At 34.3% G+C, this 13,308-nt stretch overlaps 1 protein-coding gene across 1 annotated transcript; it reads right to left on the bottom strand.

The window, feature by feature from the left end:
* Positions 1 to 6,135: 6,135 nt before the first annotated feature.
* On the bottom strand, positions 6,136 to 12,319 carry LOC127789345 (ERBB-3 BINDING PROTEIN 1-like). The gene is made up of 10 exons (XM_052318308.1): positions 12,173 to 12,319; positions 11,916 to 12,033; positions 11,303 to 11,387; positions 11,044 to 11,193; positions 10,800 to 10,953; positions 7,303 to 7,518; positions 7,076 to 7,212; positions 6,887 to 6,978; positions 6,563 to 6,742; positions 6,136 to 6,451 (listed from the first exon to the last, which is right to left on the bottom strand). The coding sequence occupies exons 2-10, from the start codon at positions 12,004 to 12,006 to the stop codon at positions 6,354 to 6,356; spliced, it is 1,203 nt and encodes a 400-aa protein (XP_052174268.1). The 5' UTR covers positions 12,007 to 12,033; positions 12,173 to 12,319; the 3' UTR covers positions 6,136 to 6,353.
* Positions 12,320 to 13,308: the final 989 nt, after the last annotated feature.

Here is a 13,308-nt window from a genome sequence, read left to right as displayed (position 1 = left end):
AATAAAACACAATCAATAGATGATTAATGGTTCTAACTACTAACAATATTGGATTAAATTGATGTAATGATTATAAAATTTACCCAAAAATAAAAATATAATTTTTAAACATTAATTTATCTTTTGAACTATTGGATACTTGGAAAATTCCCATGGCCAAGAAAAGAAAAAAAAAGATAAAAAAAATCATTTTAATAAAAAAAAATCGAGTTTTGTGGGCATCCAAACTTGGCTCCGGGTTTTGTGGCCCACAAAATCTGATTTTTTGAGAAAAATGAATTTTTTAATTTTTGTTTTTTGGACTATGGGACTTTTGTAATAATCCATTTTTAGCAAAAAATTATGATTTGCATTTATTATTATAATTTAAAAGTAAAATAATAATAACTAATAACTTTTTTTCAATTATGTAATAATAAATATATATTTCAATTTTTCAATTATTATTATTTAATTAATTTTATTTATTATATATGCAATATAATATAATTACATATATATGTTTAATAATAAAAAAACGAGGGGAGGGTACCGAACGTGCGTTGGAGACGCAAGTAGTTATTAAATTATTAAAAAAATAATAATTATTAAAAATAATAGTAATTATTAGAAAATAATAATAATTTAATAGTTGAAAAATTATTTTTATAATTATGATTTGTAATTATTATTACAATTGAAAAATAAAATAATAATCATTGAATAACAATTTTTCAATTATTTTTTTAATAATACATATATATTTATAATTTTCAATTATTATTTTATTAATTTTATTTATACGTAATAATACATATATATTTAATATTAAAAAAGGGTAACCCACCCAATTATTAAATTATTAAAAAATAAGGATTAGTATTGAGAAATAATAATAATACTTTAATAGTTAAAAATTTATTATTATAATTATACGGGGTTTCTCGGGTCTGTGAGGGTTAAATAGAAATTCAATCATTTTGTTTGTTTTGTATTGAGGATAGTTTGGTAATTTATTATCTTTGTTTTTATTTTTAATTTTTAATTAAACTGTGGAGTTGAAAAGTCAAAGATTGGGATCAAAAGTGGGAAAGTGGCTATTTTTTACAACTATTTGTTTGTAAGGGATAAAAATATTTTTTTGTAAAAAGGGGCTAAAAAGGAATTTTATATTTGGGGGGGGGGGTGTTATTTTTTGCAATTTCCACTTAGGAAATATTAGGTTGTCTCATAAAGTAGATAATCCTTGAATATTTAAAGATAGAATGGCTGTAAAAATAAATTAACTTTTGAACATTGTAGGTCACCATATGCTATTTTGCTTTTTTATAGAAAGCAAGAGATCTCTTATAATCATTTTAAATCATCTTAATAAGCTTTTTAGATGAATGTCTTTTACCAAATACCATTTTTTTTTAAACTTTTGATAAAAAGTTAAGTCTTTTAAATACACAATAATATCAAATATAAGAGATAAGAGTAGAATTAAAAAAAAAATTACTTTACATTTAAAAATCAAAGAGTACTAATTACACTTTTTTTAGTATTTTTGATATTCATTATTCATCAAACACCTATAAAAACTAAAAACATTTATTAGATTATTTGACAAAATGCTAAATTATTTTTTAAAAAATATTTTTTACAAAAAAAATAATTATTATTATGACCAAGAATTTTATAACACTACTAGAAGAGGACTCTCCGTTCGAGTCAGGGGTTGATCATGTATGAGCTTTCTTGAGAAGCTTACAATTAAAATTATTTTTATATTCTTTTCCCTATATAAATTTTTGGATCTACCCATTCTAGTGGAAGAGGGTTTGGACGCGGGCATTGATTTGCACGGAGATGTAAACACCAACAAATAGTACTTGTTGGGCCTTGTTTGGCTGCCTTCCAAGTTTGTGCATTGTTAGAGCTAATCACTTAGTTATCTGCATTGGCCTGCATGCATCCATAACCATAAATAAATGAGTAAATTATATAAAATTCCCCTCCACTTAGGTTATGTGTAACTTATCTCTTGTACTTTTAATTGCATTAAAAAATTCTCTCATATTTTTTAAATTTTACAATCAGTCACAAATTATTAAAATTTTACATAATTTTGTACAATCTATTGATTGACTAATGTAAAATTTTATATTTCTTTCATTATATTAGAATTCTATAGGTAGAATTTTATATTTGGTATGTAAATTATTATGTAAAATTTTAATAACTTGTAACTGATTGTAAAAGTGTAAGAGAAAAGGAGAGAGAGGGGGGGGGGGAATGATACATGTTGCATTTATCATCTTAATCTTCTTGTAATTGACTGAAGATGTACTGTCGCGTATTGCTTGGGACAGATAATCAGTTGCGGCAGTTGGATGCTCAAATATCTATCTATCTCTACAAGGGGAAAAGAAGTTACCTAATTTGTAGTAGAGGATAACCGGCGGCTTTCAGGGAAGTGCTCCTTGCTTTCTCTTCTCTAATGCTGGTTTTATTTCATCTAGCTAGCAAATTAAGAGCAATTACATGACTTCTTTCATCCAACTCCTTGGTCAATAGATGTCTTTTGTAGGCTTAAATAAAGACTACTGTGTTATATCTTTGCTCTACAGTTCTCACCAACTGATCAAAGCAAAGTTGTGGTCACTTCTTCTTCTGCTGATTCCCAGGTAAGAGTACTTTGCGGGCTCGATCGATGTAGCCTTCAAATTCAAGCTGGGTGAGCATCTCTACGAGTAGAGAGATTTACCAGCTGGTATGGTAAAATAATGATAAAATGTAATGTTAAAAAGATTGTTATATATAGATTGAAGATTAGATAGGAATTATGATTTTTGCTTCGTCGGTCCTATGATTTTGATGAACCCACTTAAACCATAAAATATAAGTTCAATACCCACTAAAAATCAAATTTGATATAAATACAGAGAGAGGATCATTCATTAAAGGAAAGCATTGAGCCATTTATTATAGTGTCTGAAGTGGTAAACTAGAATTTTCCTCGATAGCATCATTATAATGAGTTTAATATGTGGGAATTTTATTTTATTTTATTTGCATGATGATGATCACTTGATTCATATAATTTACCCTAAATAAATAGGAAGAGAAGCCTTTAGAGAAAGGCTTCCCGAATTTTATTTAATTTATTTTTTAAAATTTTTGTCAAGATGCCCACCCATTCTCTCTCCCCCATTTTCTCTCTCCCACTTTCACTATCTCTCCCATACTCTCTTGCTCAAACCCACCGCCCAAATATCACCATCCGCCGCCCCCCCCCCCCCCGGGTCGCCGCGAGCATCGCCGCCGGCTGTCGCGCCCTCCACAGCCGCGAGCACCGGTCGGTGTCGCCCCTCTTTGTCGCTCCCCAGCCGTTCGCAACACCTATCGCTGGCCCCCACCCGTTGGCCCCTCCAGCCAATTGTCGCCACTCGAAGATTGCCTCGCCCCTCCCCCCCATTGTTGTTTACCCCTGCCTGTTGCGCGCCCCCCCCCCCCCCCCCCAACACCCCCACCGATTCGTCCTCTACCGCCGCTCACACCACACCGCTGTCGCCCCCTCAGCCCGCACCCAACGCCGTCAAAATAAAGAATATGATTTATTTTGAGTTTATTTGATTGTGTGAGGAGTTTGGGGTTTGGGCTTATGAAATATCAGGTTTATATAATGTGGCTGGGGAACGCAATTTACCCACTAGTGAATGTTATCGAAAAATGATTGAAGACCGTGAAAATGGAAATGTCTAAATATTATTTTGTTTGTAATTATTTTAGTACGTTTTAATCCTTTTCTTCTCAAATCAATGGTGGCTGATGGCTTAGTGCTTTTTTTAGTGTTGGCTAAAAATAAAATAAAAAATAAAAAAATTAGCCGTTAAATTTAATATATTTTTGTGTATGTTAATTTTTTTAATTTAATATTTTTAATGATAAATTCTAATCTTCATTCAAGAACAAGGATTACTGTTTCCACTCTCTTGTCCTATCATATCAAATGTCAATACATGATTAAGATAGATTAGAATTTTACTTTAAATTTTCTCCTTACCCATAAGCTGGCATAGATCTGTTTTTTGTGATTGTGCATCATGATATCACAAAGAAGATTAGAATGATTTATTTGGGTTGGGAGGTGAAATTGAGAATATTTCAAAATTAAATGAGCTTATGAAAATAAAATTGTTTTAAACTTTTTTAACGACAACAGTTAGATTGTGATTCTATCAAGATGTGGAGTAAACTTTAAAACCTTTCTTTAAATTTCATAAATTATAATTTACATTATAATTTGGTGATCAGCATGATTTACTTTATGTAGTACAAAAATTTATGTAATTAATTTTATATTGTGAAATTTATGTAATATAATTAATTTTATATTGTGTAATATATTTAAAAAATTATCATTCATGATATTTTATGTAATATAATTAATTTTATATTATGTAATGTAAATTATAATATAAAATTAATTATATTACATAAATTTCACAATATAAAATTAATTACATAAATTTTTTTACTACATAAAGTAAATCATGCTGATCACCAAATTAGCATCAACATCATCACCACCGCATAACAAAAATAACAAAGTAAATAGAAAAAAAAAATAACAAAGTAAATAAAAAAAATGAAGGCAAAGGGGACGGTAGATTGGGGGAGAAGGGGCAGGACGAGTGGGGGGTCGGCAGGTGCGGCAGCGGTAGAGGGAGGGATGGGCGAGGCACTGCGAGCGGCTAGCGGGGGGGCGATGGCAGTCCAAGAGGCGGTGAGGGGAAGAAGAGGGCAACAACCGTCTGTGGCCGATGGTGAGGGAGACCAAGCGAAGAGGTGCAAGCGACCGAGGGAGAGACACGACAGACGGTGCTTGCAATGGGGCGATAGACGACAAACGCTGCTCGCGACGGTGGAAAAATGGTGACAACGATGCTCGCAGCGGTGGTGGGGTGAGGGGGGCGATGGTTTGAGAAAGAGAGTGTTGGGTTTGAGAGAGTGAAAGAGAGAGAGAGAATGTGTGTGGTGGATTTGAGAGTAGAAATGTCAAAAGGGCTAGGCCGCCCGTCCCAGCTCGGGATAGCTTGAGCTATAGCCAGACCCATCACTGTTCAAACGGGTCGACTTGAGCCCGGGCCCCATGGGAAGGCCATGCCAGGCCAAAGAATTTGGGCCCACGACCTGGCCTAGCCTGGCCCATCTAAGGGCCTAGCCTGACTCGACCCGTTGGGACCTCATGGGCCGGGCCCATGAGGCCTTTATGGGCCCGGCCTGCTAGGACTTTATGTTATGCCCAACATCTCTTATTTATTTATTTTTTTTAACTATATTACTATTTATTAGTTATTGATATTGAATGTTAAAAATTTTACATTTCGCAATATATATAAATAATAATTATCAATATATTTAAAATTTTCAAGTTAAATTTTTTATATACTTAAATTATAAATAAATATTTTTCTTTTTATATGTGCATTATTTTTCATATCTATTTACAAGAAAAATTACTAGACATAAAATTTTGAAATATAAAATGATGAAATAATATTTAAAATTTAAGATAAAAAATTATTTAAAAAAAATAATTTTTATATATGTATTATTTTGATATTTATATATATATATATTATTTTTTAAAAAAATTATTTAAAAGAAAAAAGGTTGGGCTCAATGAGCTCGACTTACCAAGGCCTGTGGGTTGGCCCACAGAGCTTAGCCCACTAGGCCTTGTGGGCTAAGGCCCGTAGGCTCGTTAGGCTGGCCCGACACGGCCCGACCTTTTACAGGAGGCGGTGAGTAAATCAGACCGAGCCCTACCCACGACAAAAAAAGCTAAATCAGGCCCAACCCGTTTAAAAGACTCGTGGGTTAACTCAAGTTGACCCTTTTGACATCTCCATTTGGAAGAGAGAGTGGGAGAAATAGTGAAAGAGAGAGTCAAATGGGCCGAATTCAGAAACATAAAAAGATAAAAAATTAAATTAAAAAAATCTGTAAAGCTTTCTCTGAAGCTTTCTCGACAAATAGCTTAATCCAATAAATAGAACATGCAAGTAAGTTAACCCGAACCATAGCTGGCTGGCTGGCTGCTGGCTTCCATCCACATTCATGTTTGAGGAATCTTTACCAATCAAATTGATAATTTACGACTTCCAATTCTTCAGTAAACAAATTTTTTCTATTTTGAGAATGATGCCATATAGAGTTTCGGTTACATGCTGTGTACATGGGGCGACGCATTTGGTAAACGCCCACTTAGAATCCAACATCATTTAGCCACGACCTTCTGATAGATTGAAATCATAACCAAACAGAATACACGTAACCAAAATTGAAAACCCAAAAACAATAAAAAGGTCACAAAATTTAGATTCTCATCCTTGTGAGGCTTCTGCCCCGTTTGTCGTTGTTGCATCCATAGCTGCTTCTTCAGCAGCTTCTGCAGACTCCTCTGCCTTCTCGCCTTTCTTACCTGCAATGTATAGAAAGATTTGCATTCATATAAAAGATGCAGCAGAAGCAGCAGCAGCAGCAGATACCAAATTTGTACAAGAAAATGCGGTTGGTTAGCCGTCAGTCTTACCTTTTTTCTTCTTCCCTCCACCCTTTTTCTTTGTTTTAGTCCCTAGAGCTAACCAGGCTTTGATTTCGGGGTCATCTATTGTTTTAGTAGGATGGAACTCCTGAAGGGGATGGGAGGTGATGCGATCCGAACCATTTGGCATTAGTAGAACGGTGAATTTGATATGTGCAACATAATCACCTGCATAAACATCCAACTTTCTAAACGAAACACTAATTTGAAGATCGACAACCCAAACCCCCCCAAGAAAAAAACACTGGAAGCTGGATTTCAGTAGAATGATTTAGTTCCCTGCATATCTTAATCCTCCCACAAGGTTCTTACCAGGCTTCTCATGAAGAATGGGATATGGTTGCAAGAGGTCATGATTTACACATTCCACCAACCCCAGTCTAGCTCGCTTTTCCTGCAAAGCCCTGTCATTCAAGAAGTTTGCCAATATAATTAGGGAAAATGACAAAGGAAAAATGGGTAGACAAGTATTTAACAGGAACATGTAGAAAAGAAACACACCTTGCTGTAAATGGCATGATAGGGAATTTCTGGCTTATCTCACTGAATATGAACCTAGATGCCTTCATCTTCAAGTGATAGTTCTTGTCAACAGCTCTTTTGTAGATAGTTGTCTGCTTCCCATCTAATAGCTTAGGCTGCAAGTTCAATAACCCAAAAAATGAGGACAAAAGGCAAAAAATATTAAGGCTTTTATCTCCGGGTCTACAAGGATAATCTTTACTTGCCTTGCCTTCGCCAGTGCTTGTTACTATATCGATTGCATAGACTTCATTTTCCTCAAACTCTGCATCATCAATTCTTGTCTCAGGGCCTGAAACACTGAGTACAACCTTGTTTCCATCAATCACAAATTGTTTCAGCTGGTGACTGAGGACACCTTCAACAATTTTGCAGTCATAGGCAGCAGCAACCTTCTGAAGTGCTTCTGTTACATCTTTGTTCTGCCAATAAGAAATTCAGTGGCTGAATTAAATGATATGACAAAACACTATAAGAAGAAAAGTTCTTACCAATTAACACAACTGGAAACCACAATAATACAAGCAAGATCAACAAAACCAAATAAACTCACATCATGGTCAACAACTACTAATGTTTACTAAGAAGTCAAATATCAGTCAACAGACTTAAGAAATAGAGGCACAAGCACGATATAGTAGTTGTTTACCAACAAAGGCACAAACAAATTAAAGAACCAACAAAGACACAAACCATGAAGCAATTGTCCTGTGAATTGTGCCTCCTATAAACTCTTCAATTGTACAATTCTGCATTTAGTCATAATCTAGTAAGAAAAGATCCCCCCCCCCCCCCCCCCAGGGGGGGTATTTTCCAAAGAAAATAAAATAAAAATACACAAACAAAAACAGCAGCAGGCATACCACACCGAATCACAATCAATAATATAATTCATCCAAGAATAAGCACCTAATGAAGCAAAATATTACATAATATCATAAACATTTTGACCAAAGGAAAGGCAGGAATGGTAACAGCAGATTCATTTTGATAAGGCTAGATGACACATAACAACTGAATCTTTATTAACAATGATAATCAGCAAGCTGCCAGACCCTAACCAAAAAACTAACATTTAATTGCTTCATTAGGCTTTATTCATGTAAATCCTATCAAAGAAGTTGCAAGATACCAGTAACTATGACAAAAGCCTCACTTGGAATGTCCTCCATAGCTTCTGGCAAGTATTCATCATATAGTAGCACTGAAAGTCTGAGGTGCATATTAAGGCAATTATGGAATCATTCCACAATTCTTATTCTCAGTTGCATCACAATGGTAGAGAATGCTTAGAGAAAGACCAAAAAGAACTTTGTTGACTCAGATTTTTTTAGTTTTTTTCATTTAACATGATTACGGCAGATGCTGAAGTAGGCATCAACATCAATAAGATGAACCCAAAATATCCCAAACACGGCCATGCGTATATAGGCAACAGGGAAAGGAGGAAATCAACATACGATTGATCACCTCAGCAAAGTTGCCTCAATTATATATTGCAGTGCTAGTTCTATAAACAAAACCACAATCCTCAAGCAGATGCCTACAAAATGTTATAATCTCTTCACAATTAGAAGCCTATCATACTTACAAGTTGCGAAAATAAAGAACGAATATAATGTCTTTCCAGTTTCCACATTGAAAATAGCAGAAAAGATTGAAGGTATCATATTAAATTGCACAAGCCACAAAATAATGAAATAATCACATAAAACTTATGCCCCCTATCAGAGTAACTATGACTATAAGCTTCACTGGAAATTAGTCCATAACTTATTCATATTTTCATCATTTAGGGGAAGGTGGTAAGATTTGTAAGAATAATAAGGCAAAAAGCCACATCCATGCTAAGACACCTTAATTCTAATATCTGACAAACTATGGAGCCAATAGCATCAATACAACTTTATCCAGTGTATATAAGAACCAATAATAAATTCAAGAATAAACATTTTGCACTTGATTGATTTTGCTATCAATTTTCCTGTGTTCATTTTTGTTTGTTTTATATTCATTTTCATTTTCTATTTAAATAAAAATAAAAACCAAAAATGATGGTTACTAAAAATGTTGTGTACGTTTTAGATAATTAAATGTTTTAAATTAGTAACCATCCCTCACCTAAAAAACAGATGGCAGGTTGATGGATGTCGGGTTGATGAAGAGGGTGTGGCTGGTATTGGAGATTGTGATGATAAAGAGGGCGGTTCCTTAATAGACAGGAAACAAATATATATACACAAACACCAAAATGGTATTTCCATTTTTTTCCAAGAAAAATGCAAACCGTGTTCACTTTTTTGGAAACGAAAACAATGCACCAAATGTCTTTCCAAAAAAGTATATGTAAACAAAAAACTAAAAATGACAATAAAATCAAATGGGCCCTTAGTATCCATCACACACACACACAAAAAAAAAAAAGGATCACATATGGCATGGTTCAATAGAACAACATAGTCCCACACCCATAAATAGTTAACCTTCAAGATGCTCACACGCAGAACTGTTCTTTTACCTATTGCTCTAGCTACTAGCCAAGCTTTATTTAGCAGTCATTAAGCGATGGGAAAGCCCTTATCGTTGCAAATTTTTTTGTGTAAAATACTTTCAAACCGAAAAAGTTTTGAAACACCTAATTCACTCACTTCTTAAGTGAGCACTCATATTTTTGCATTTTCATTGATTTTTCGTTGTCTTTGCCAAATTTTTTTCTTTTTCTTCTTCACCAGGTCTAGTGGTTTGGACGATTTGCATAAGACACCCTAGTGCTTGGATATACTCAGAGATAACACGTGCTGGTCTTTTAAGGATAAGGAAATCACATAAAGGAGAATACAAACAATGCCAATTAATATTTACCCATACAAACAAGAAGGCAAGCTTATAACTTAAAATAACTTAAAAACACTGAATAAGATTAAAAAAAAAGTCAAATAACACACTTGGACGAGGCTAAAAATTGCAGGAGATATGGATTTCTATCCAAAGACCATCATCCATAAATGTTTCTGATAAAAATTTACTACTCAAGGCCATCTCCGTTACCATGCCAGCATCAACACCCATCAATGTTCTAAACCATAATTTATTATTGTTTATTGTTTAAATTAATTTTTTTCCCCACCCAGGGTTCAGATAGTGTGTGAATGAATATACAATTTATAATAGAACGCTGATAAACTTTTTAACAATAATTGCATAACAAATTAAACCATCTTCTTCCAAATTTAGAAGGCAAATTAAATAAAAAATGATATAATTGCAGGGTCCACAAATGTTTCTGACAAAATTGTTATCTGCGTCATTAAAAATTTGCCAACATCAACACTCAATGTTCTAACCTATAATTGCTCATCAATTAATCCATGGTTCAGAAAGTGTAAAGTAATAGAATGGGGCTAGACCATTTAAAACTAGGGACACTACATAGAGAATAATATGATTGCAGTATCATGATCATCTAAAAAACAAAAGATCACTGACATATAAAATCCACTACCTTTACCCAAGTAAAAGATATAATATTTACAAGTAATATCTAAATACAAACAGACGGTTACAAATTCAATCAAGTCAACAGACTTCTTTATCTTATATGACGAATAATCAATCATTGATCCTCAATATTCAATAATTAAAACTAAAAAGATCAGCATATCAGTTGGGGCAAAATCAAAACCAGGCCTAAAACATAATTTACCTTTTTTCCTGGCCTTACAAGCCGAAGAGCAACCTCAGCAGCAGTAACTGCAGCAGCAATAACATCAGCCTGCCTCCCTGTTACTGGTCCTTCTTGAAGGACATGGGTATGAGCAACAACAGCAATGAAGCCATCAATGTGGCACCCCATGTCACTGCATCCAATAGAAAATACAACATTATCAGTACGCTAGCATTAAGTCTTCAATCACACTACTCAGTAATTAGTGTCAAAGAGAACTTACATCTTCACCTTATCACCTTCCTCCAACACAGTCTCATCACTGGCAAGTGGAGAGAAATGACAAACGGTGTTGTTTACAGAAATACATGTGGGAAATGCAACACCCCTTTCAATCTTCTTCTTGACATTTTTGTATGTATTGCTAGTTTGCCTGTGAATTATACATGTTTATGAAAGATTAATACCACAAGAAGCCACCAAAACATGAGATACAAACTCAACTATGTCTCCGTGTATGTTAAATAAGAAAAGGAACTTACTCTCTGATAAATGAATCACCCTTCTCACAAATATCAACAATCTTGGCCTTAGGCTTGCATTCTGATATTACTAACTGCAACGCCCCTGCATGATTATCACAAATTTCATAAACTTCTCAAATTTGTTAATCAAAAATCAAGCTGCATGCCACATGAAAAAAATACATATATGAACTTGTTTATATACGTATGTATACGCAGGCCTGGGCAACCAACCAAAATGAACATGGAAACAAGTTGTATTCATGCCAGGGCTATTTATCCAGAGAAAAAGAGAGATTCATACAGATTTTACTGGTCATAATAAAACCAAGTTTTTTGGGGGGGAGAAATATCAAAGCCCTCTCTTCTGTATTACAAAGAATTAAAGTTATTCTAAATCCCATATACTTTCATCCATCAGTAAACTCTAGTTCCAAATATAACAGTAGTGAACACCACTGAACCTACATTCCATTCCCAATTTCTTTTTCCTCCCCCTCCACATCCAAAAACATGTTAGTTTTAAGCTAAACATACTCGAACATACATACATACGCGTACTTACAAAACTTAATCAAACTTATCTATACTGATACAAATTACAAAGTAACTGTGGTAGTGAGAGACTAACTGTTCACGATCTCGGCGGCGTTCTTGTATTTGGTGACAACTTCAGGAGAGGAGAGATCCAACTCCTTCTCCTCCCTTTCCTCGTCCGACATCGGTTCAAGCTCAGTATACCGCTCGCACTACGACGGTACCAAAAAGCAAAACACTTTGTATTAAATCATTCACAGAAATGGAAAGTGAAGCCTATCAAAGACACAAAAGAAGATTGAAAATTTAGAACAATTAAGCAGCACAGATGCGGAAAAAGATTCCACTTACCAGAAAACTTGAACGTAGAGGAGATATGTAGGGTTTTAGGTCACGATTTCGACACCACCGCGAATACTGCTCAGCGAAATGCGAGCGTTCCAGGTCGCCTCTCGGCAGTGTTTATATATAAGGGACTCGCGCCGCTCACTCTTTGCCTTATTAGGGTTTTGCTTTTCTTTCTTTCTTTTTTAATATTTAAATAGTATTTGTTTTTTTGTTTTATTTCATGTTATTTAAAATTTCAAAAGCACTTAGATATATTTTATTTTATTATGATTTTTAAAATTATTTACAAATATTTACTTTAGAACATTGGACGATAAGAAGTAAAATTTTTATTCTTTTCCAGTCTTTTCTCACGTAGTGAGTCGTTTGGACAACGACACCGCTCGATAAACTTTGCACCATCATAGGGAATCTACGAGCCATAAAAAATGTTGGACTTGATACTTATTAAAATTTTGTTTCAGGTATACCGCCAACCCCTAAATTTGACTATCATTGATCTTTTTGATACTTTGATAATGATTTGAGCCCTAAGCACTTGACACATTGCTAGAATTCATTTGGTTTGGGGTCGAGTGTCCAGTTTAAGACTGAATATTAGTGGTATTGTACAGCTTGACTAAGAAGTGTGGGTGCATTCATTATGTTGTATTCTCTAGCCTTGGATTTCATGGTGTTAGTTTTGTTATGATTGATGGGTAAGCCTTCGGTTGATAATGATTGGAGGCTGAAGATAATTATAGTTGGACGATGTTGTGCATGTGTTGTTTAACAATGCTAAAAATGGCAAACCCAACATCGGTTGTGTAACGACCCGATTGAGCGATAGGAAGGATCGGAACAACTTACCATGATGGGCCTACGCGAACTTTTCAAGGGGGTCACCCATCCTTGGATTACCCCAGGTTAAGTACGTTTAACTTGGGAGTTCTTTACCAACATTCAGCCTAAAAGGTATCCAGCTGATATTGTTTCCTTTCTTACACTATCCTCGATATATACTAACTTCTCTAGACTCTCGGGGTATTACAGGTTGTAATACTCAAGAACTTTGGGTTAATTAAGAAATAAGAATTTTGTTAGAAAAATGGATTTGAGGAAAAATAGGTATTAGAATAGCCCGAGAAATTGATCGAATC

Source organism: Diospyros lotus, chromosome 13 (genome assembly GCF_014633365.1).
Source record: "Diospyros lotus cultivar Yz01 chromosome 13, ASM1463336v1, whole genome shotgun sequence".
NCBI lineage: Eukaryota > Viridiplantae > Streptophyta > Magnoliopsida > Ericales > Ebenaceae > Diospyros > Diospyros lotus.
The sequence above is the reverse complement of the archived record's forward strand: the minus strand, read 5'-3'. Positions and strand labels throughout refer to the sequence as shown.